Source organism: Semicossyphus pulcher, unplaced genomic scaffold (assembly GCF_022749685.1).
Source record: "Semicossyphus pulcher isolate SPU_LCO1_2020_fin unplaced genomic scaffold, fSemPul1.0.p SCAF_19, whole genome shotgun sequence".
Lineage (NCBI taxonomy): Eukaryota > Metazoa > Chordata > Actinopteri > Labriformes > Labridae > Semicossyphus > Semicossyphus pulcher.
Window position 1 is genome coordinate 16,111,635 of NW_027211692.1, and position 25,932 is coordinate 16,137,566.

At 40.7% G+C, this 25,932-nt stretch overlaps 2 protein-coding genes across 2 annotated transcripts; both read right to left on the reverse strand.

Annotated features, from left to right (window-relative positions):
- Positions 1-302: 302 nt before the first annotated feature.
- LOC138597191 (trafficking regulator of GLUT4 1) lies at positions 303-18,490 on the reverse strand. The gene is made up of 3 exons (XM_069668756.1): positions 17,532-18,490; positions 2,907-3,033; positions 303-2,370 (listed from the first exon to the last, which is right to left on the reverse strand). The coding sequence occupies exons 1-3, from the start codon at positions 17,937-17,939 to the stop codon at positions 2,363-2,365; spliced, it is 543 nt and encodes a 180-aa protein (XP_069524857.1). The 5' UTR covers positions 17,940-18,490; the 3' UTR covers positions 303-2,362.
- A 2,916-nt stretch (positions 18,491-21,406) lies between these two features.
- On the reverse strand, positions 21,407-25,717 carry aipl1 (aryl hydrocarbon receptor interacting protein-like 1). The gene is made up of 6 exons (XM_069668970.1): positions 25,613-25,717; positions 24,057-24,236; positions 22,476-22,664; positions 22,157-22,333; positions 21,926-22,067; positions 21,407-21,606 (listed from the first exon to the last, which is right to left on the reverse strand). The coding sequence occupies exons 1-6, from the start codon at positions 25,715-25,717 to the stop codon at positions 21,407-21,409; spliced, it is 993 nt and encodes a 330-aa protein (XP_069525071.1).
- Positions 25,718-25,932: the final 215 nt, after the last annotated feature.

Here is a 25,932-nt window from a genome sequence, read left to right on the forward strand (position 1 = left end):
TGCATATGCTGCAGCCTGCTGATACGTGATTGGTCAATATTACTCAGACTACAGGCTTACTACCAACGGAAACCAGAACACTTGCCATTTCAGTTGATCTTGGGAGACATGATTTTTCATTTGCTGAGGCACTTTCCATGGTGTTGAAAGATGCACTGATGAAATATCCAATTGTACCATGAGCTCATACATGTGGGTTTGCGGTAAAATCAAAGTGTCCCTATTTGGAGGTTTGAAAATATGGTCACCCTACTCATAAAACATCACCATTGAAAGGCAAAACTTGGACCATGCATGGTAACATTTATTCCAGACATGCAAAATGTACACCACAGAGATGAAAACTGGCACATACAGTATAGCGGAAAAGAAACACAGTAATATACAGGAATGAAATGATGGTTTGAACTGTTTTACTGACAGAGCAGAGCTTATAGGCGAGACAGCTGGCTCCTAAACTACAGTGTCAGAGATGGAGAATTTGTTTTTTGAGTGTTAGCCACCAGAGCATTAGCATTCACTCTGTGAACTACAGAAATGAGCATAGTGGAACGATATAATGTAGCAATTTTTTCGTTATAGCTTTGTAGTAAACACGGGGAATCTTTGGATTTTGCTGCCTTCAGATGTTTGGATAAAGAAAGTGGCTTTTATGTACAATGACAAACAAGATTGAATTCAATAGCAATGCTTTTTGCTCAAAACTTTGTCGCTATAGTGATTATACTTTGAATGAATTTCATCCCTCATGATTTGTTATTAGCTGATTTTTCCTACCTTGTTTGAGCCCTTATACAAACAAACAAAAAAACTTCGACAAATGGCATCACTTTTAGTCCAAATGATTCCCGAATGGACGAGACAAAAAAGCACAAATGACTGACGAAAGCTTTACAACGCCACATGAGATGTTACTGTGCTTGTAGCATAAGCCTGTGATGTGTCAATACAACAGTCGTGTGTCGACACAGGTGGATTTAATACTGTGACTTCTCTCTGATAAAGTGACGAATACAGACAATCTGCCGTGCTTTGATTTTAAAGATCATTTAAATGCTATTAGTTGTTACTCGTTTAAACTCAGAGGCCATTTACAAAAAAGAATGTGTGTACTAAGCCTGTTTGGCCCGTAGCATGCTTACATATTGCATATATATATATTTCCCCATATAAATACATTTCATACCAATACAAGAGGAGAAAAACATTCAGTGAGACGATGGCATGAAAAAGATAATGTGTAACAATGTAATAATTCTAATTAAAAACGTGGACTATGGTGTAAACAGGGGATGTTACATTGAGTTTAAAGATACAGGATGAAGCATCACAAAAAAGGTCAGGTTTTGTGTTTAAAATTAGGAGACGATGAAGGGAAAGAAGGAATTGAAGGGTGGTGAGAGGTTTGGCATGCATTTCAGTCTCTGCCAGAGCAAGGTAAAGTTAAACAGATTTTGGAAAGACAAAGGGGAGGGGTGTTTGAAGGTTAGACAAACGTCCTCACACATTCTACAGTGGCTGGACTCACGAATCACTCTTCCATGTGCAAACCAGTTAGCCTCTCTGACTCCTCCATCAGAAAAGAGACAACTCATAACAGTCAAAACGAAGGAAGGCAGAAGTTTGGTTATCTACATTCAGGCATGCAGGTGGTCTCCTTTTTTTTTTTTTAGTTTAAAAAAATTAAAATAAATAAAAAGATTAAAAACGTGTTTCCTGCTCCCTTTTTCACACACCTTTAAGTTTCCTCTTACACTCCATGTGCCGACCGAGCAGCCATTATGACAGTCTCACCAAACCCAGCATCACTTGGCATACAAACAGTTTATAAAATGTACATCTATATATATATATATTCATATATCCATGTTTCAAATATATTTGTAGCTGTATATGCTTTGAATGCAAGAGGTTCAGAAGGGAATATATGAGGATTATATGCAGCTGTCCGAAGGTTGAAGTCCAAACCCAGAATCTGTTTCTTAAAGGAGCCCTAAACGTCTCTCTCCTCAGATCGTCCTCTTCTTGTTTCCAAGTCCATTATTCCAAAAAGAGTCCTCCTGACCACATTCATATCTGCTTTTTCTTTTTCCTCTGTTTTCACCTCAACATGTCTACATCAGGTTTTTCATCAAGCAATTGTTACTGGATTCTAATGCATGCATCTCTGAATGATTTTTCTTTTGTTTACTTGCTGCAGTACCTCCTCTCATGAGTATTTTTTGCATTCTGAGGGTGGTCATAAAATAAGGAATTGTACTTTTATTTTTTTTATTTTTGTGGAATGGGCCTTTTTTCCCCCCTTGTTGCATCCGTGGTTTGGCTTTCACGGTAATTTTCTCCCATCAGGTCCTCCGTGTGACTAGCTTACTGTAAAAGACAGAAGAAAAGAGAGAGTCAGGTTGGACAAGTCTCCATCAGATTCACTATTTTGAATGCAAATGTCAAATGCTTGGAGCGGTGGCGTAGCCTCCCTTGCTGCACAGTCAGCCCACTACAGTCACTGCAGTGCTAAATCAATCTGCGCACACACACAGACACACACACACACACACACACACACACACACACACACACACACACACACACACAGTGCTTTGAAATTTGCTGAGTTAGAAAATAGAAAACACACACATCTCATGCTTGTGTGGTAGTGTCATATATCACCCTGTAATTGTAATGCAGTAGGTTCTCTTTGTTGTTGAACACTTGCTGTCAAAGCACCATGTGTGTGAGTGCACACATGCACACACACCGTACAGTAAGATAAACGTATGCAATATTATACTATGACGTCATTAAGGCTATGGTTGAGTAAGTTCAACCTGTCAATCATCTCTCAAACATTATTATACTGTATGATTTTATTTTGGAATTTGTCCGCCTTCTTGTCCGTGTTTCCGTACCTGACAATGAGAGGAAGACTACGATGGTGACGATGCCCAGCACGATGGAGACGATACTGAGCAGGCGAGCCAGTCGCCCCAGCCTCCTGGCCCCGTCGATGTCACCCACCTGGAGACTGTTTCTGGACTGGAGACACACCGAAGCACAAGGTATTAGCATCAGGAACATTTAGCATTTAAATCATATACAGAATAAAGCCTATAGGGTGTTACATCAAACATGGCAAACCAACATAAGGGCTTTATTATTCAGTTGCAAGACTTGGAGTAAATGCACTACCGAGAATAGAATTTAAAAAACTCACACATACAAGTGATTTCAGAGCTTTATTGATGTTTCTCTTATTCCTTTTCATTCCTCTCACACATCAGGGCCTTAGAGAGAGTGGCTATATTACCCCCTAACATGACATATTAACAAGTTACTGCTCAAATTAAATATTACAAAAGTTGTTTTATTGTAGTTAAAGGGATGATAGATTCAGAGAAGTATTCATTTCTAACTTCCCTTTAATTGCAGCAGAGTTCTTGGCTTTAAAGAGGTAGTATTATGCTGTTTCACATTTTAAGACATATATAAAATGTTACAATATTGGATGTCCGGACTAAACGTGGGTGAAGTTTCAAATCTGTAGGTAAAAGTATGTCGGAGTAATCCCATGCTAAAAAGGTCTGCTGTGAACGCCTGCTTTCGGACAGACCTCGCCAGACGCTTCACTTTGTGATGTCACAGAGTGGAGGAACTCTATTTTTGGGTATCTGCCCGAGACATAGCAGAACTTCGTGCCCCTGGCACAGTTCAAGGACACGCCTACCCAGCAGCTCAGTCTGCCTCGGAAATTTTTGTCACTCCACCACTCTGCTCTTCGTCTCTGCGCGTCAAGTTGGTTAAGAATGTCATGGAGAAAGTGTTTTTTTTGGCTATGAAGGAAAGACATCAGTGTTTACTTTTCCAAAGGACAAGTACTCCAGACATTCACATCAAATCAAAAAAGGCAAGTTTCCTCTTTCCCGACAACTCTGTAACACAGCTACAGGGTAGGAGGCGTGCCTCAAACACTGAGTCCTGCAGGCTTTGGAGAGCTGGCCAATCAAAAGAAAGTGGGATTATAGGGGCGGGGTTTCTTAAAGAGACAGAGCTGACTGAGTTGTTTCAGGCAGAGGCTGTATGAGGGCCTGCACAGAGCACCAGTGTGATAAAAATTACGTTTTTTTTAACCATAAATTATGCTAAGCTACTCCACAGGTATCACAGAGTGAAATATGAAGCTTGAGATTAGCATAATAGGTAGAAGTAGGTTAATAGTTTGGATGGCAGCAAATATTTCCAAAGTTCAAGTAACAACGTCTCCAAAAAAGACCTTTATAGACAGTCCCTATTAAATATTTCCCTTTAAAGGAATGTGCTGCCATGGTTACTCTTTCAAAAGAATTTAGTGAATGAAACAGAGCTAACACCACAGTTCCATAGAATAGCCAGACTGGGCTGTGATTGGCCAGGACATCCCATTGGTATAGCACAGGACTTAATTCCTAGGAGACGGCTGTTTGTGCCCCGTGTGAAACCAAACTTTACCATACACTAAAAATTTCTTTGGATCTTTGTTGGTGCCTAAAACATATGTATAAGTATGTGGTTAACTTTGGGAAACGGCTGCGGTTTGGTTTGTTTGAGGCTCCCACAATACTTGGTTATATTTAGGGAAAGATCATTGTTTGGGCTAAACACTAAGTCAGCTGGGACTTATAAGAGAGGCTTAAACAGTGTAAGAGTACATGATTCTAAGCAGAAAGCCTTAAAACAAAACTCTGAGGCAAGAGTACCATCCAAATACAGCACATTAGTACTAGCCAATAAAAGCCATGCATGGAGGATCCCTGAACATAACCCAGAGAAATGACCCTCCATGTTCCAGGAGCTTGAGTCTCTCCTGCAGCTCTCTGAGTTTTACTTTAACAGAAACCACCGTATAAATATTTGAATCGACAGCCCAGTTATTTAAAAATAGAAATAACGCACACATGCAGTACGGTTATTCTGTTTGGTCCACTGGGTGCTGTCGAGCTTATTAAGGTAAAATAACAACAATTTCTTCCCAGCTGTGAATGCTGATATTGTCTCTTTCAGATCGGCAGGCTGTGATTGATGGAAGGATGTGACCTGCAGAGCCAATAGGATGAAGTAGGTGAGAGCAGCAGTGTGAAGGTGCTGTAGATCAACTTAATGTTGTATGTATATTGCTTTATGTATGCTGCAGATATGGAGGCAGGATGATTTATGTGTGCATGACGGATGGGAACCCTCAGTCCTTGTGCATTGCTTTCACGAACGAGAGTCCCGAAACGACAAATCAACACAGTTGATGTCAGAATATTCTCATCAAACTCGTTTTGCATTTATATATGTTAGTGCCAGTATCCCTACTTTATTAACAGCATATGAAATCATGTACTTTTAGAAATTGTAGGATGCATTTAGGATGATGATCTTGCCTTAAAGAGCAAAGCACTATTTTCTATATTTTTCGTATTTACAACAAATCCTCAACTAAGAATTCATCCTATGAAAAAAGTATTGTCTGCTGAGCTAATTGACAACATTAGCCTGATTTATCTTATTCCTTTGATTTCCATTGTTATCCGCACTTCCTCTATCTGTTCCTCTATTACAATTAACATTGGCACTGTAGTTTATTATGAGTCAATCCAATCCAGCTACCACATGTACTCACATACTCACCAAATGTGTATTAATCTTCAGTTGAAAATGGTCCCTAATCATTATCTCCCGTTTGGTTTGTTAAAAAGTACAGTGGCTTTGTGAAACTTAATAAATAAATAACTAAATAAATAAAAATGTATTATGATGAAGGACCTGTTTAAAAATTACTGACAGGGTAGGAAACAAGAAAGAAGGGCTAGTACATAGTTCTTTTTTGTCATTAAATGTCAGTTACTGACAATTAGAAGTATAGGAAAAAAAACACCTGCATTGAAAACTGCTACACGGCTGTGTTAAATACTTGATTCTGATTGGTTAATTACGGCATTCCAAGGTCTGTTATTTCTCGATAACAGACCGTTGTTATGAAGAACAGACTGTTGCTAGGGATGCAGCTCTAATCACAAAATGCGGAGGATTAACTGTAATCATATCAATTCATTAATCATATCAAAATTGAATGTTGGTCTGTTGAGAGAAAAAAGAAAAGAGACAAAACAGTGGAGAGAAAGCAATAAAGGTTAAATGATGAAAAAACTGAAGGCTAGGACAAAGAGAACTAGAAAGCTGAAGATGGCACATGAAGTAAACATTAAACTGAACACAGTACGGGACACGGCTGTGTTTAAAGACAGTGAATGGAAAAGAAAATGTCAACAGACTCTGACATCAGTGGGAATGTTTCCATTTAATGTGAGTAATAACAGCAAGCTTAGCTCATTTTAATGTGAGTAATATTAGCTAGGTTAGCTCATTTTAAGAAAGCTACAGAGGTAACTGTTGCTATGGACGCAGCTCTCACTGTGAGTGTAACAGACTATTTTTAAACGGAAACCAGAAAGATAATAATTTTTAAATTAATAAGATCATTTCCAAATCAATCAATTGTGTCAAATAACTGATTTCAAAAGTAAAGAGCCGTGTCACAAGCTGTATAGTGAGCAGGTTGTTATTGCGGACGATCTGTATGCCCCAAACAGGAAGTGTACAGAGTCTTAGAGAGTGTGGCATTTGTGCTGAAAAACCAATAATATTAATAATGTAAAATTACCTGTCCTACCATAACACAAAGGTAGCCTGAGAGCTATTGACCAAACAGAGTCTTGTTTCTCTTTACACAAAACAAGTATGACGGGTTTCACTGAGGTAAGGAACATTGGACACCGCAGAGCTGGAAACACAGCCTGGCTGCTCGGATGGTTTCACTTCCTGCTGTCTCACTCTGGTTGTGTGACTCGGTGAATCCATCATGCAGAGTGAAAACATTGCAGTCTGACTGTAGTGTGATGGTGTTGATTATGTTTGCGTGGCACACACTGCGCACCTTTAGAAAAGAGGATACAGGACATTTGACCAGCACTCTATGCCAAAAGTCCCAGCATATATTAGGGATATTTTTAATGAGATGATGCCAGAAGGTCAAAACTGTCCAGGAAAGCTTTCATGAAAAAAACAGACACAAATTATGCAGTGAGCTCTCCACTCACTAGACTTAAATCCAGAGCTACTTGGGCACATTACCAGCTGTTAAAAAGCACTGCAGTCAGCCTGGGTCAGCATGCCTGAGGGCTGGATTTTAACTAATTCTTGGGTCCATTTCCTCATAAGCTAAGACTGTTCAGAGGTGGGACACAGGGGGGAAACATTATTAAGAAAGTGTCAATCACACGCAAGACCACATGCATGTTCTAATCTCAAACACACCATGCAATAATGCCGTTAATGTGTTTTCCTCTTGTGATTGCGGCATACTTTACTTCAGGAGCTGTCCGTGGTGCTGAATGAGTCTTTTTAAACCAGATGCTGTGTTGCGTACAGCAGGAAACAGACTCATCTAAATTGAATTACTCAGCTACACTTTTGCAGGGTGTGGGAGTAAACTTAATAGTCACATATCCTAAAATTAAGTTACTTAATGTATATTTAAGGAACAAGCACAGCCTTTTATAGCGATTCCACCTTTACCTCTACAATTAGCCAAAATGAATGTCCAATTATGTGTGGGAGAAATCATACAAAAGATGAAACTGAGGGACAGGTGTATTTAGAAAGGACATTACATGGAGGGAAAGTGAAGTGACTGGTTCATCGTGATAAAAGACAATCTGTCAGCCCATATTTGATAAATTGCTCTCTGAATATCAACACAGAGATTGAAGGTTCTCCCCGGTAATACATCACCATCGATTCCAGAATGAAAAAAAATCCAAACAATGCATTTAAATCACAATAAATTGTGCTCCTTCTTGACTGGCTCACTCAATCAATACTGAGGGCGCAGAGTCGGGGTTGCCTCAGAGTTAGATAAGATTACACTGCAGAGAGAGAGAGAGCGAGAGAGAGAGGGAGAGGCAGGACTCACTCCATCCTCCCTGCTCTCCTATAGTGACTTCATCCCTTCTCTCCCATGAGCCTCTCTGTCTCCAGGCTGTCTCTGGTGTAGATCCCACAGTACGCTTGGTGCAGTGCAACCGCGGTCCAATGAACCAGGTGCTCACAAGGGAACTACTTTTAAATGAGCAAACAGTACCTTAATATTAAAATCTGTTTTATAGAAGATTATAAAACATTAAAGACTACTTTTAAAAATGTGGGAATATTAATTATGAAGGATTATGATTGTATATTGTATAATTATTTACTTTCATTCTTTTGACCATGAGGTTTTGCTTTCTTAAGCATAATTATGGCTTCAATCACTGACAGAAAAACACTTCATGTAGAGGTAATTGTAAGGTTAAAGTTTTAAAATGTACGTGGATACTTTTGTACAATCTCAAAGCGACTTAACGCACAAAAGCTACATCAATGCACGTGTCAATCTGAGCTCCTGACAGTAAAAGAAGACATTTCTTTCTCGCCCTATAACACACACTTGTGCTTCTCACTTCCAGGACTGCAATGTGAAGCTGTGGTACAAACACAGTCCCAGTGGAGCCTGTATTGATCCGGACTCACATCACAGAGAAAAGCAACATCAGCACCTTAAATCAATGGCAGGCCCTTTCAGAAAACACAGCCTGTTTCGCCCGCTGAGAAAGACAACATTACTGATGAAAAGGTATATTTAAAAAACGTAACATTTTTCCAACCTCTCTTTAAAAAGTAAATAAAAGAAAGACAGAAATATAAGCAAGTTCTATATCAGCATCCTTGTTTAATAAACCCACCTCTTTTTATGTTAGCCTCAGGGCCTACAAGAGATTTAGTGTGTGTATGTGCGTGTGTGTGTGTGCGTGTGTGGTTAGTGGGAGTCACCCTTTGCTAGGCTGATGAATGTCTATATCGATTCCGAGCGAGAGAGAGCCTCGTCATATTTGTTTTCTGAATGGGAAATTCTACTCACAAAGTGTCTTGTCCAATGTTCATTGTGCTTCCAGTGTACACATTGCCACACACACACACACACACACACACACACACACACACACACACACACACACACAAACACACACACCCACTACTCTTTGTAGAGGAAGGTGGAGGCTAGTAAGTCAGTGAGTGCTCCCCTTCTCCCTTGTCATTAATAATGGAGGCCAGCAGCAGCCTGGTGGAGAGGGACAGTGTACAACCAGGAGCAGCTGTGTAGTTATGTCTGTGAGACCGGATCCAATTAAACTGTTTATTTGCACACATTATTTCCTATAACTCCATAACTATTAGTTAATTTTTCTTCACACTTTTCAGTCACCATTTTTGTACAGATTTTACTCTTTAATTAAAAAGAAGTCTCTTGGTTTAAACCACTTCGGTCTCAGGTGTAAGGAGCGTCACGGCCTCCAGGGGCCGCTAACAGGGCTTTTAGACAGAGCCTTGTTATACAAGAATCTCCATTAAAATTGCAAGCCACTCAATGCGGTCAGATGATCAAATCTGTCAGAGCCATGATGGCAAAGCTTTCATTCTAGGAGCAATAAAACGCATTCTCGCTGCTGCTGCTGCAGCTTATAAATTTTAATTGTATTTATGTCTTGTTAGCGCTGGAACTGAAAACAGCTAACTGAGTGTTAGCACTGGGCCATAATGGTGTATGCCACTTCCATTTAGCACATCAGTAATGAGGGACTCATCGTCAGACTGGCCTACTAACAGGGTCAAGTTTCACGATTAAGCTCACAGCACAGAACACTGTTATCAGGATTAATGAAGCATCGTGCTATATGTAATGGGATTTGTCAAAAGCGAATTGGATTATAGTTTAATATACATTTACAAAGTGCAGGCTGTTTTGTCTGATTACCAATGAGCCATTAAAGGCATGCATATTTTATTATAACCATGACATCATATATAACTACATTTAAACTACTGTCATGAAACAAACAAACAATTTTGTATTGTGAGAGATTCAAAAGTGAGATCTCCAATACAAAGAGTCTACGTCCAGCTAGAAGCTCTGTGAGGCTGCACTTAAGCACAGATGTGGCACTTAAAGCTACAAGCTAACTTCAGCATCGTAGACAGTAGGCTATATATATCTATATACAGTCTATATATACAAAAATAGTTAATATATTTGTATAAGTATTTATCTGCAGTCTACAGTAATCACGCTAATATGTTCACAGTACTGAAGTTTAGATGGAATGATGTTTACTGTTTTTACCATCTTAGTTTAGCATTTAAGCATGCTAACATTTGGTTATTAGCTCTTAGCTCAAAGTATAACCGTGCCCATTTTGTGACTTCTTGGTACCATAAACTTTTAATATAAAAATGTTTTTGGGACATCAAAATCTATCCATTCATTCACATTTCTTTTATATTACAAATGACCATTTTTAATTCATGTTAAAATTAAAGCCTGTACTTTGAGGGTTTGAAGATTTCTGACACCAGAGGCCCCTACGGTGTAGCCCCTCCCCCGTGCCTTGTAAAGCTGCATGTTGCTTAAATGCCATCACTTATATCCCCAGTGTTAGCTTTTTATTCTATTCTATCCACAGTGGAATGATAATATTATTACATAGTCTGTTTTCTATTACAATATGAGCAGGCTCTGCTCTTCTCTCTGATAGACTTCATATGATTGGAAACAACAGTATGAGCTGCTCTCTGATATACCTGCAGTACTAGATTGCTAATAAGAAGTCATTTTCCTACACACACACTCATCCACGCACGCACACATCCACAGTCATCCATTCAGCGCAGCATTGCAAGTCCATATTTCACAGGCAAATCTGCCGAGCGTGCAATAACGCTCCTGCAGTTTGGGCCTTCCCATTACTGGGATAGGCTGGTCCGGGCAGTAAAAGGCTCTGCCTCTCCAATCCCCGTAATTGACTGCACATCTTCCGTGTTTGCCAGCCACAAGCCTTCCCCACCACAGCATCTCTCACAGATCTGTGGCGGCAGCCAGCTGGAAGTCGGCTTTTAGGCAGTCCTGCTGCTGGAAGCGGTGGTGGGTGATGATGGATGTTACTTTTGGCCGCCCTGTTGTTAGCAATGCACCATCTGCCAGTGGAGAGAAAGATGCTGACTCTTTTACAAGCTAAATGAGGTATATTATACTTAATGATAGTTCATTTAGGTTGTTTGCAGGATTAAAACATGATATCTGTCTTTTTGTTTGACTTTTCATGTACTACCTGTGGTTATCACTATTAGTGTTATGTTGCTTGCTTTTCCTACAGCAATGCATCATAAACATTTTAATATACTGGTGTGTAGATAATTGCATTGTAACATGAATTGTTCTGGCCTGCAACTAAAAATTGTTATGAATTTGATATTTTTGGCAATTTGGGAACAGGGCAACAACAGTGACATATTGGTGTCACTCATTTGGAGTTGTGAGGCCCCCTCGCAACTAATCCTGAGTGGGCCCATTGCAGAGCAGGCGAATTGTAACATCTTTCATAGTGAGGATACTTATTATTTTTTAAAGTGGCAACGAAATTTAACAGACACTGCGTTTTTTTTACTTTATTGTGTTTTTAAATTGACCACTGTGCGCCCCGCAGCTTCAACATCAGGTGAGGGAGACCCCGGTATGCCTTCGATCAATCTCGGATCCCATCGGCTATAGTCTGATGACGATATAGCCTCTGGGGACACTGGTGAACATGCCGTGGTAAACGGGATTTCGACCAATCAAGACCAAGACTTCCTTTTTCGCGTGCTGCATTGTTTACAGATAATTAAACCGTTTTCTTGTGATTGACTTGTTATTAATTGGTCTTACCTTAGCCGAAATGTCAGTAAAATGAAGCTTTGTCAGGTCTGTCCTCAAGAGGAGAAGAAAACTATTGCTCGTTTGTTGAACGGAGGTCGGATCGATAACTTCTGATGCATTCAAGGAAGTCGGGAAATCTACATGCTGAACGGCTTTTGTGACACAGCGTCAGGGAATTTATCTCAAGTTGAATTTTAGATCTAGAACAGATTGTTAGCTGTTAGCATGCAGATGTCTGTTTATAGAGATTAATAAGAAGCTAAATCATCGTCAGATAGCCGCTGATGGAAGCCTGGATGTCATTATGGCACATTACGTTTCGCCTGCTTGCGTCCCAATGTCTGTAAATAATAGCCCCGATAGATACTTTTTTTTTTTTCAATAGTTGTTGAAAGGCAGGGGGTGTTGCCCAAATGGACTGTGGGGCCCCCCCGCCTCGCGGGGATTTCGGGGGTATACTTTACGGCAGTGGACCTGACAAATGTATGCTCCAAACTGAATCTCTTTTTGCTCTATTTTGGTCCCCACCAACTGCTGAAATATCTGGTTCTTTTAGCTGCTAAATGCTACACTGAGCCCTCTGGCTAGTTGAGAACTTTTTCTATAGCCTGTTTGGTTCTTAACAGATTAGTGTTCAGCATATTTATCAGAGCTTTTTTGCTCAAATTAGCTGCCAAATGCTGCAGAAAGCAACATTGACTGGAGGGGGGTTAAGGCCAAAACAGTGATCCAAAATATACTGAAATGCTCATCAACAACGCAACAACAGCTAACTCACTTTACATATCAAACTTACACAAGCATTTACTCATTTTTCCGTTGAACTTTCCAGAAGGATCCATTTCACGTGGGCGAGGAGGATATTAGCACTTAGTCGTGAGCTACATCTTGTGGTATCAACCGCATTACTTTTGCTTCATTTGCTCACAGCACGTGTTGTAAACCTCTTGTTTTTCCTGCTCTGGCTCACTCGCACTTATCTGACACCAATGTGGTATCTGATTCAATTCCTTTCTAATCCACTGATAGGAACTACTTTATAGCCATTTGCCGCCTCTCTCACACCCATCTGCCCTTGTTGAGAATGATGTTTTGATCTTCTTTGCGAGGGCCTGTCTCCTCTTTTTTCCACATACACTCTGGAAGGGGAGAGGATGTTGATAGCTGCCGCTGGCTTGGCTAACTGCTGCAATCTGCCCTCTGCAGAGAAACTAAATTGACTTCTCTCGCCTTCTATTGAGTTAGTGGCCGGCTCCAGTTTCTCCCTCCTTCACTTTTCTTTCTTCTGCCCTCTGTCAAAGCCTCTCACTCTCTTTCTCTCTCTCTCACACACACACACACACACACTCTCGGTGCCATTAGCAAGCGGCTGACTTGTGAATGTCAGTGGGTTCATGATGATGGCTGGGGGAAGTAGAGGCTGTCTCGTGGATACTGCCTGATATTCCCTTTGGTGTGTAGCGCCCACAGGAGTGATATTACAGCACTAATGGGCTTTACTGCATCGCCTGTGCGTTTCGGTTGTTTCTCTGTAGATCTGACTGTTGGCTGAGGTACAGTGTCATGAATAGGCGTGCCAATAGCAACTAAGCTGCCATCAGAGTTAAAATCCTGACACAACACAGTTACTACTGATGCAACTGAAAGACTCCTGGTAGAATACTGCCAACTGCTTAATGTACAACTCAGTCCAAAACTGTGTTTATGTGCTGCTTAGTTACAGCAGCCTGCCTTCTCTGCAGGCTCAGACACACACACAGGTTTGCACCTTATATGTTGTGTTCTGTTTTGGTTGTTTAAGTTCTTGATGTCGACCGTTTTTCCCAAATGCAAAAAGTGATATATCACTTCCATGTGTAGCTCACAGCCTTTATTGTGTTAAAATGTAGGAGATATTGGTCCCTACAAATATAACAACAATGGCACACCCTGAATATTTAGTCTGATAGCTTTGACGGAGAGATAAAACATGTATTAAGTTTTGCAGTGACTTTTCTGCTTAAAGCCCCCCTCTAATGAAAATCAAGTGTTTAACCTTGTAAACATCTCCATGTGGTGTTCTTCATGTGCTACAAGACATATCAGGAACAACATAAGCAGTCATCTCCACGGCTGGGCCTGTCTGCTTTTAAACTGCAGTGTACCAAGGACAGGCTGAACAACACGTTTTCACATTGGCAGGTTTGTGATGTCACAAACCTAAGGAGCCAATCCCGTTAATGGACAGGGTGACGCTATGCATATCATTATGTGTAACCTATGGCAACCACTTCGGCGATGCACGGGCCAGCTGTAACCGCCATCATCAATTTTTGCAATTTTACTTTTTTGCAGTAGTAACTACTACTGATAACTACATTTTAAGCTCGCTAAGTTTCAACAAGTTGCCGCTAAACGATGGCAGAGACGTGTTTTGTTTTTGTGACGGAGGGGGGCGGTTGGAAATTTGCATAGTGGGCGGGGACTAGGCAGATTCAGGAATTGTAATGAGGGAGAAGAAGGAAATGCCTTGGGAGGGTTTTTACAAGGTAATTAAAAGAATTTTGCGGACAAAAAAAAAACATATCAGACACAATTTATTATTTCAAGCAGAGCATTTTAGCCCCTTCTTGATATTGATTGGTCGGTGTGGGAGAAATGACATTAATGAGCGTGGTAGTGATCCAAAAGTTGATCTATTTTCAACTGAGAGAGCTGTGAGCGCAGCAACAAAAAACAGCTAATGCTGAGGGCGTTCTTGTACTGAGCACTGAGCTGCATTGGTTTTGTATTCAAAATAGGAGATGCCAGCACAAAAAAACGCCATTAGTGGACACAGGCCCTTAATCTTTTAGAGAAGTCATATGTCTTTCTATTTATTACTCCTGTAGTTTACAAGCCTTAAAAATTATCAGCTGATTTCACCCAGTTCATTCTTGAATACAAGTGCTGAATAGGATCAAATGAATTCTCCACTGTTTGCCCACAAAGCTTTATGTGGACATATTTCATAGTTTTATCCATTTCACTTTCGTGAACTTTAAGTTAATACCTTAAAAACTGAGGAATAAAAAAGGATTCATGAAAAATGCTGTCTTCCAAAACAGCACCCCAGAACCCAGAACACAAACTCATTGAATACGTCTGCAGTGCAGACACACTAAATTGCAGGGCCTCAAAAGACTGAGGGTCTTTGTATTATTCAGCAGCGGGGGATTTGACCCTGATGTACAGTTTCATTACCCTAGTAGACATGCACACCAACGCCTGGACTTTTGTCACGAGTGGAGTCAGTGAGCTAAAGACCTTTTATACTGAAGATTAAGGCAATTACACATTACAGGGCGCAGGATTACTGAGCTGTCGGCTGTGGACAAAATCCTGCTGCTATATTATATTATGTGAAAGCAGAATATAGAACATAGCGACTAATGACTTACTGATCATCACTATTCAAAATCAGAAGGGTAGAAAGGGACACACCGACTGATAGAAAAGTACAGCTTCTTTTGGCAGGATCTTGCTATCAAATTTGGAGCTTTTACGCTCGGCCTTTTTTCAATATGTTACATATTAACATCATTATGTTTTAACCTTTTCTGTGATATCATAGTGAATTTCACTAGCTTTAAGAGTCTGTGTGCAAAAGTGAAGCGAGGGCCACCGTCAGTGATGTGTAGCCTGCTTCATCAATGCGGCACACAATCTGGAATGTTTTTAAAAATGAGCAAATCATTACAAAACTCACCTGTGCCATAAAGTATTGTCTACTAACCTTCACACTGGGGCTGCACAACAAATTGCAATTTCAATACAATAAACACATCGCAGAAAACTGCAGGAATCGTAGGTACTTCACCGTATTCACTCTTAGCACTTGTATTTTTGGCCAATCAGATGGAGCTCGAACAAGCAATCAGCTATACTAGTTTAGTTTATGTCAATTTAGTGGCAACTAAGGACAATGTGGCCAACGGCTCGTGGTGTAAAAGAACTAATATTGCTGATATTTGGAGTTATTTTGGATTCAGGAGAGACGAACTTTTAAAAACCCATATTGTAGCTAATACACATGCTTGGATACATAATTTGCATGTCATATGGTCATTGCAATATTGACAATGCTACTGTACATCTCAGGTCATATCAAGCAGACCGTCTGAACACCATGAATGCAATTTAACACAAGCATCTCTAAGCGCTGCACGGGCAGCTTAAAGCTCAAATAGCCTTCAACAACAGCTCCTCCATTTTTATAGCTCGCCTCTTCACCACTGCAGAGGGTGACAACAACAAAGTTATTGCAGAGCCCCAATAACACAGATTTTATAGACTAAATTAAACATGGTGATGCATGTGGACCATGTGGAAAGTCCACAACAGAGTGCATAATTAGGTAGGAAAGAGTGCTGTTGCCTGAGTGAAGATTTATTGAATGAAGATTACAGAACAGTATCAGGCTTCTGCATCTGCCTGGCGTGACTTGAGAGTCTCAGCTGCATCGTGCATCAGCACTTCTGCATCCTGAACCTTTCAGCGAGAGGATTAATCAGGTGTCAGAGCCTCTAGACCAGAGAAACCAGCGGCTGAGTGGCAGACCTGAGATCATTTAAAGCCTCAGTGCTGGGAGAGCTGATGATGCACTGAGCTGCAGGTGTGTGTGTGTGTGTGTGTGTGTGTGTGTGTGATCCAGCAAACCCTGATATCCATAAGTCTATCAGGGGCCACAGAGATGAGACAACCACACTGTCCTTGCTACAGTAACAAAAGTGAACACTCCAATCTTTCGTCAATAACAAACGCAACATTTAGATGGATTTTGAGATGTTCAAATAACTGATCTGTGAAGTTCTGTTTTACTGCATCTGGGGGGCCGCTCTGGTTCTGGTGGATTGCTTTTAACATTTAAATAAATGTATCCATTACAATTTCAAATTCTATTCACACAAAATAGACAATGAAAAGGGACATTTCTGCTCATTGAATCAATCAAATGAAGAAAATTAATCAAGGACTACTTTGATTATTGATTGATTGGGATTTTTGTAATAACAATTACATTTGTGTCAGTCTTAGCTATTAAAATGTCTGTTGCCTTTATTGTTTTTTTATTACTATAGATAGAAAATCCATGAATTTAGACTCTTGACTGGACAAAATTGGTCATTTTAAGTTAACGCTTGATTGACAATGTGGTTGTCATTGTGGTCGAACATTGATACATTATTTCATAAACTGATATTTATTAATTCAGGATGAGTATTCCCCTTCCAAGGACTTCAATGACCATCAATTACTGACACTTTCTCCGAAATATCACCCTCACTTTATGCAACTATCAAATTAAAATGTGGACAATAAAACCATAAGAGGTCACTGCAGAGATAAACAGGTGTTTGTGACGACAGTTTCCTAATTTGTTTAGTCTTTAAATAAACTTGACATTTTTGAAGCAGATTATGTAACCGTCAAACATATTTTCAAAGGAGGAAAATTCCTTATTTATTAATTTAGAAATTGCAGACTTTAAAAGAAAGAAAATAATCCTCAAAGCTACTTATTATGTCTAAACTCTATCGATTTAAACTCTATCCAGGACTGAGAAGATGCCATTCATTGACCGTTCTCCATCATTTCTTCACATATCCACCCTTCTCCTCTGCTCCACCTTTGTCTCCAGAAAGGCTTTTATTTTGGTAGGCTACTTATGTTGGTCTACAGGTATGGTTAACAAAGTAAAACTCACCATGATGGAGTAAACCAGCGCCACGATGCTGACGGGCCACACGGGGAAGAAGCAGGACAAGATGACCAGGATGAGGTAATCCTTGGGTTTGGGGGTCTCCTGCACGGTGGCGTTCCCGGTGGAGGAGCGGCTCAGGCTGGCCTTGGAGGGGGAGAGGGGGGCGGAGGCGGCCAGCTGCCCGGCGGAGCCCGACCTCACCGCCACGCTGTGGCCGTTCTGGTCGGCCTCCAGGCCCCGGTCGCTGTCCATGTTGACGGTGAAGGAGGTGGACATCTTCATCCCGTCCCTTCCGGGCTCGGTGGTCAGCGCGAGGAGTTTCTCCGTCTCGTGGGAGTCTGCGGGCGGGGGGCCTACTCCACCCTCACCCAGGTTAGACTTCAGGAAGTCGGTGTCCGTGTTGATGGCCATGTTCGAGTCCCACTTGTATCAAATTAAATCAGCAAAGGGAAAACGTAAAAACTAGTTTAAAATTGATTTAAAGCCAGGAGACACTGATATCCCATAATATACCTGATCTTTATTTCCCAAACTTATAAGATAAACTTTGATTTAAAAACAGGATCACCAGCCGAGGTGTGGCAAAGGAAGAAAATAGAGAATTTAAAGGTTCAATGATCAAACCTAAAACAAAAAAAGCAGCGTGATCCCTGTAGATATCATTCTTCCTCTTGGATCAATTTCCTTCTCCCTCCTTCATTTCCGCTCATTTCCAAAGAGGGCTCGGATCAGAAAACCTCCCTCCTCTCTGGTACATCCAAGGAACGATTCAGTGAGAGCAGCTCCTGTCACCCGCCTTCATCCAGGACTCCCACCACTTTGCTTTAACTCTGTCAGTTCATTCAAAAGTAGTGTCCCGCTTTTCTTTCCCTTTCCAAATAAAGAAGGATGAAGGATAAGCGTCTCTCTCAAAGCAGAGTCCCTAATGAGCCACTTTCTCCTCCTCTCCTCCTCCTCAGTCTCTCTTCACGCCGCAGCAGCACAGACTCTACTCAACTTGGGACCAGTGTGAAGGTAGCATGATTTAAACAAACACTTCCGGTGACGACATGAAAAATAAAAGTGTAAAGATATTTCGCCTAAATAAAATAATCTTTTTTTTTTTTTTTAAAACACAGTTTTATTCCTGATTTAGTTTTACAATACTCGGGTAACAGTTAATTTGCTGTCTGGGAAAAACTGCTCTGGTACGTATCTAAGACAGTTCAGTGTTAAAAAAAAAAGCTTTTTAAGATTTTTCTGAGAAACATCGTTTTCATGCTTATTTTTTTTAGGCTTCATGTTAATAATAAGTAAATATTCTGTGTTTTTATATCATCTCTATTACTGTAAATGTTGTCTGTATAGCCCGTATGGCTTCTTCACAAAAGGCTTAAAAAGCAGGTTGGAAAGCAGATTGGCTGGTAATTATAGATGTGCTGGCCCAAAACATTTTTTTTTAAACATACCCTTAAGCCAGGCACTGAACCTCAAATTACTCCTAATTTAAGCTATTTGAAAAATGAAAACTATTTAAGTGACAGAGATTCAGTACAAAAATGGGGTGTTTCTGAATAAATAAAATAACCCAAACTACATTAATCATTTTAACAGTAATGACAAAAACGCAAAATCATTTTAAAATTGGAAACGACTATCTTTGCCTACTTCCGGTATCTAATTGTCTCCCTCTGGCTAGCTTGACGCATCTCATACCGGAGCAGGACAGTCTGGCGCGGAGCCCCCCCTCTCCTTCTTCTCCTCCTCCTCCTCCCTTTCTTCCCCTCTCCTCCACATCCTCACCAGTGGTTTGTGGAGGAGAGCCAGCGGAGGATTGTGCTGCTATGCAGAATTCACTGTGGACCTGCTGGGTTTTAATATAAAACGGCACAACACGGCACCGTAAACCAACTCTCTCTAAGTCCTTTTTAAACAGCACTGTTGATATTCAGGTGTTAAATTCAAATCAAATCAAATGTTTGACTAGAAAAAAGCAAAAAAATGCATATCATGTCTTAAACACAGTTTTTAGTCTCGTTGTTTACTCGCCTCATGTCAGACAGGACTCTGCATTAGTAGAGGGGCTCGTAAAGGACTCGATGCTACAGCCTGAATGTTTAATCACGATGCTCTGTGGGCTTTTTCCCTTTGATCTGCGCTTATTGATTCCTCTCATCATTAGACTGGTGCATTAGCGTCAGCCTCATTTCCCTGAGTGACTAGTGCTACGCTGCACTGTGACCTGAGCTAGTGATGGGGGGGCTGTGCAGAAAATTATGTGAGGGGATTCCCTGAATGAAACTGAGCTCTCAGTATGATGTCACGCTATTGATCTCATATTTGATCCCCTTTGCATTAAACGCCCACTTTTTCCTTTCATATTTTTCTTCTCCTTGTAAAGCTCTGTCCTGCCGTACTTTGTAACACTTTGCAGTTAGCTAATCCTAAACGTAAAAGAGGAACAAACAAAGGAGCCAAGCAGCAGATTCAACACTATCATTTATTTTTACGAGCCCCTCGACTCCTCATGAAAATGAGAATGCAGCTCAGGGCTCAGGAGGATTTCTCCAACATGGTTCAGGGTAAAACAAGAATAGTTGTGGTCAGGGCCCCACCTTGTGGAAGGTTGGGGTGGTTACAAGACTTACAAGAGAAGTTACTTGATGTTATTTCATACTACTAGCCACTGTGGCAACGACTGAAGAAACAGCATAGCTTTATTTAGGGAATAAAGTGGCTAAGTGTGACATATTCCTTAAAAAACTACAATGATGGTGGTGCTGCTAGCTCACATAACATTTGAATGGGGATATATTTTAACATAAGAATCCAACTGATCCACTTCATCAACTTCTTGCAATTTATGTCAGTGGTTGATGGCTGATTTTCTAAAATAAAGGAAGTTCCTATGAAGTTATAAGATGATGGAGCACCATTCATGAAGCAATAATACAGAGGTTGAAAGAGCCAATGGAAAAAGGCAGGTGCTTTGATCTTCCTGGACGTCTTCACTTGAGATTCCTCAGAAGCAGTTACTGCAACTGCGGTACTCCGCATGAGTTTTCAGAGGAACTGATAGAGCTGACCACATGTCTCTTTTGATTGAAAGGTGGCTGCTCTGTTTCAGTCTTTTCTCATGCATTGGAATCCGCAGAATAATATAGGCCCTATTGTCTCCTGTTTCATAAACATCCTGGAAACTACAGCGAGCAGCTTTTATATGACATTACTGAGTCTCTCAGTTTTCATTTGAACCCACATTTAATGGACATCCATCCAGCAGATGTTTAGATGATTCACTCTGGGCCGAAGCAAATCACACAGACCACAATTACAAAGCACTGCAATATTATAAGTATAGGGAAAGTTAAACCTAGTTCTGTCCACGTATATTTGCACATTTATATTTATATATTCAAATATGCATTAGTGATTCCAGTTTAAAGCCATTAATTGTTTCATTTTTGTGATTACCCGGGTTTGTCTTCCTGTTCTATGTGTGTATGTTGACCTGGGTTTTAAACCAAGTAGTAAGATGGACACATAACCATCATATGTCTCACTCAGGGATTAATAAAGTTGTATATAATTGTATTTATTAGATTATCTAAACACATAGACAATTATAACTGACTTCACAGTTTAATAAGTTATTTCTTAAAAATCGGTCAAGACTCTCCTCCAGGGTGATGAAGACACTTTTGCGTACAGACACGAGGAAGTGTTTACTTTCTCATTTTTGTCTCTTTAAAAAAGAAGAATAAGCGTACTATACCTTTAAACCAACTCTGTAATCATTACTCATACCTAAATCCCTTTATTAGATTTAACAACTTTAACAATTCTTCTTTATCCCGCCGCTCCTCTGATTCTCCGGCCTCTGCAGCAGCCTCTCCTGTTTAAAACATGCCCTTGTACTTGTCCCTGTCCTCCTGGTTCTTCTCCTCCATGCGCATGTTAAGCACAGACAGATCCTTCTTGACGGCCTTCTTCATGCCGGGGTCGAGGTCCAGCACCCTGCTGAAGTCCTGCCGGGCCTCCGCCTCGTTCCACACCTCCATGTGGGCCTTACCTCGCAGGTAGAAAGCCTTCACTACACCTGGAGGACCAATACATTTCACACCTTAGTTTGAGTCACGTGTGCATCTATGAACTTACACAGGGATAGACTATGCATGCTGATGATCAGGCCCAGGCTCTTTTTAGGGTCAGACTTTTATGAAGCATACATTTACAGCTACCATAAAAAACCGTGCAGTGAAAACATACCCATCTTATTAAAGGCTGAATAAACTGTGAGGCTGTAATGCTAACTCAGCACGACAGTCTTCCACACTCATATATCAACTGGCTGCAGTTTGTCTGCTTTAAAAATGTCTACATAACCCCTCGCTCCATCACGGTAGAGCCACACAAACCTGGGTGCTGGTTGATGATGTCGCTGGTGTGTTCAATGACCTCGTAGTACTCCTCCATGCGCAGCAGACACTGGCAGTAGTTGAGCGTTAACGTGTTGGCCATCTTTTCGAGCTTCAGCCACGGGACCTCCCACGCCTTCTCCTGAATTAGAAAGCCGATCCATGCCTATACATATTGTACTTTTTTTTTGAAGCAAATTAAATTGTTTATTTTGGATTTGAAGCCCTCACCTTGGTCTGCACATTCTTTATGCAGATGATGGCCTCCTTGTACTTTTGTGTGGCCTCCTGGTAGTGTCCCTGTTTGTAGAGCTTGTTCCCCTGGCCGTGCAGCACGGGAACCACCTTCAACCTCTCCTCATCGCTCAGAGCCCACGACTCCCTGTTGTACTCACTGGGCTGCTGCACCTGTCAATCACACACATAGATTGTCATTGAACAGTCCTGCCGCTCTCACCCCCACTAACATGTTACTACAAACACATGTATTTCTTTCCCCTTTTGACACAGATCCACATAAACTAATGAGGTAATTTCTGTTCTTTCTGACCCTGAGCAGCTCCAGGACAAAGTAGAGAGGCTTCGGTTCCTTCATCAGCTCGTCCAGGTCGTCGTAGCCGAGGCTGTGGTAGGCGAACATGTTGGCCATACCGCATGTGTGGATGTGCCAGTCCACCGGGTCTTTGCCCTCTGCAATGCGCCGCATACTCTTGGACACAAGTGGATAAACGCCAGTGTGCTGGAGAGGAGAGAAGATCACAAAAAGGTACCTTTAAGACAGATTTATTAAATGATAAGGATGATCCGAAAGTCCAAAATGACCAACTTGCATGTAATGCCTTACTGTCGTGTAAGTGCAGGCTGCAAATTCTTCTCTGAATGACATTACTACAGCTAGTTTTTGCTATAAAGCATACAGAGACTAATTTAAATCACCAATTAAACCACACAGCAACAATTTATAGAAATAATTTTTCATCAATTTTATTTATACTGCCAAATATTAGTCTTTACAGCATATCACACCCTTTTTCCTTATACCCTTAAATCCAAAGAAAAATCAAATCCCCAAAAAGCCACTTTAAAGAAAAGATGGACGTTTCCTCAGGTAGAGAATCATAGGAGTGATACCTCCGTCAGAAAGGGTAGACATGCATTATATTGTGTGTGGACCAGCAAAGTATAATTCAAGTAAAATACTTATTATTCCCATTATCATTCTAGCATAACAAAAAAGTAAAGAGAATAAAGTATGTAGCATTTTTAGTCATTTAAATAAGTTGTTATCCACATCAACATGATCTCTCGGTTCCCTCGGTTTAACAAGGCAAGTTTGCCCCCTACTGGATGTTAGTGGTACTGCACATTACTTGCAGCGCAGCGTGTGGTGCAGCCGTGTTGTTCTGAGGAGTGAATAAATGCTGTAAGCCCCATCAAATCTAATCAGAGAGGAGGGGACGCAGTCGTGCTGATTCAGCAGGAATCAGAGCCGATTAGGGAAAAGTGAGGCGGCTGCAGATTAACGACAGTGCGCCTCAACCCATCTGTCTCTGACACACACACACACACACAGTCACAGACACAGAGCAGACATGACACATTATAGATTACATAAGATGCACATACATACTCAGTGGAAGTATGTTTGTTGTTGCTATAGGGGCTTATACTGTATTTTATGTATCAGGAATCTGTATGGGACAGCAGCTTGCACAACAGGAAGTGGTCACGCAGAAACATAACCACAAAACATTACTCAGATTGAAAATATTCAGGGAATTTTAAAGTGAAACTCAACTGGAAGTGAGTCAGATTTCCCTGAGGCAGTGTTTTTAATTCATGTATGTTTGTTATTAACCACTTATATTAATATTATGTAAGGGTTTATACTTTAGATAGCCTGTTGATTTAGTTTAGAAAGTTGTGAGCACATAAAACACGTCTTATTCTGTTGTATAGTCGCCTATAATTGAAACCAGAGTCCACACCTGCAGTGTGATGTCACTCAGTAAAAAGTAGAGATTAGTACAAACACACATTAATGCACTGTGCTTAAAAACAAGCAAACAAGAAACCACGGTAACACAAAAACAGATTAAAACACAAACCAGCCGGGACCATTGAAACTCACAACGATGTCACACCAGAATTCAGCCACCTCCCCGATCCTCATGGAGGCAAGCAGGCTCTCCCAGATGTCCAGTTTGAACATGTTGCCGATCACTATCTCCATTGGCGTCCCCACCACCTTGCTGTCATCAATCACCGTACGGTCATCGTCGCACAGCTGGGTGCGGAAGTGGAACGTCACCTGGAGAGAACCATATACAAAAGGATAACATAAAGTCTGCTTGTGCCAACTTTAAAAATGGACACACAAAATGGCATAGTTATCAGAAAGGCCATAAAGATGGTGCCGGAAATGCAGGTGATCACTTTGCCGATCAAGTTTATTTGCTTGAGAAAAAGTTGTCTCAAGTCAAAACATGTTTTTCTGAAAAGGGGAGTCACCGCAAATCAACATCAGACTCAATAAAAACGTTATGTCACAAGCTTCACACAGATCAGTTATTTAACACAGCAGACAGACAGACAGACAGACAGACATCCAGACAGGATGAAGGACAGACATGCCAAGGTTGCGTGGTTGTGTAACATCCAAGGAAAGTGATGTCCACACTGGGATGCAAAAACTGCTCATTCACAAGACTCTCCCATATTTCAAAATAAAAGCGACCTCTTACACAAGGCCAACACAGGTCAGGAGAGATTTAATGAATGTAAGATGATGTCATTAGTTCACACAGTTAGGGAAACTTTAGGGGCTGTAAAGACGGAAAGAATACAAACTCTCCAAGAAATGATGATACTGCTTTTCTAATTTGACGTGATTCAAAGTGATTCTCTCTATTAAAAAAAATAATCGTACACATTAAATAAGACCGTTCTTCAAGTTAGACTAATTCATCAAACTGGATGCAGAGGGGTCAGCGTGTATCGATCGAGCTCTGAATATACTGTTCTCGATAAAGGCGTATTGAGTGATACTCTATCAGCCTCTCCTGGATGGAGTTGTGTCTGATATGATTTTTCTGCAAAATACGTTAAATCACCTTGTAAAAATTCTCCCAAGGCATCTCCTCCTTCTCACACATTAAAAATTCATGAATCTCCATAGACCCCGCCCACTATGCAAATTAAAAAACAAAACACGTCTCTGCCATCGTTTAGCGGCAACTTGTTGAAACTTAGCTAGCTTCAAATGTAATAATTAGTAGTAGTAACGTTAACGTTAGTAGTCAGTAGTGAGTATGCAAAAGTTACGATGATGGTTCTCGCATCGCCAAAGTGGTTGCTATGAAGAACAGACTGTTGCTATGGAATGCAGCTCTAATCACACAATCAGGACCCTGACTCGAAACGGTTATACATTATATCTTGCATAGTATTTCTAATTAGGTTTACACCTTTAAAACTAGCCTTGTGAGATACATCTTTAAGAATCCTCTGTAACAGATCCAAACAAACCAAAAGGCACAGCTGCTATTTATCAGAAATACAACACTTTTATGAGAGCTAAGTTGGTTAAATACATTATAAAGGCTTATTTTGTGTGAAGTTCCAGTGAATCAGTACTATAATAAACTTATCATGAAATGTAAATAAAGCACATCAGGCCGACAGTACCTTTGCCCCAGTGATGAGCTTCGGGATGTCTCCGGTTCCTCCATGCAGGATGGTTTTCTTTATCCCCTCTGAGCCCAGCAGCAGCGTATCCTGCACGTCCGACATCTTTTTCTCTTTATTGATCACCTTTTATTACCATGCATGTAAATATTAAATGTCTCTGTCTATGATGTGCGGGGTACAACATGTGTAGCAGGGTATGGATTACTTGGAGGTGTTGCTCAAATGGATTAGTTTAGGTATAATGAGATTAGAAAGTTCTCCTCCTCTCCTTGTGTTTCATCATCTCTCTGTCGCTTTGTGTGTCCGTCATCATCATC

Coding starts and splice junctions, on each gene's coding strand:
- LOC138597191 (XM_069668756.1), bottom strand. CDS start 17,939: ATGGCCATCAACACGGACACCGACTTCCTGAAGTCTAACCTGGGTGAG. Junction 3,034..17,531: donor CGCTGGTTTACTCCATCATG/GTGAGTTTTACT, acceptor GTGTGTCTCCAG/TCCAGAAACAGTCTCCAGGT.
- aipl1 (XM_069668970.1), bottom strand. CDS start 25,717: ATGTCGGACGTGCAGGATACGCTGCTGCTGGGCTCAGAGGGGATAAAG. Junction 22,665..24,056: donor AATTCTGGTGTGACATCGTT/GTGAGTTTCAAT, acceptor TCTCCTCTCCAG/CACACTGGCGTTTATCCACT. Junction 22,334..22,475: donor TTGTCCTGGAGCTGCTCAGG/GTCAGAAAGAAC, acceptor TGTGATTGACAG/GTGCAGCAGCCCAGTGAGTA.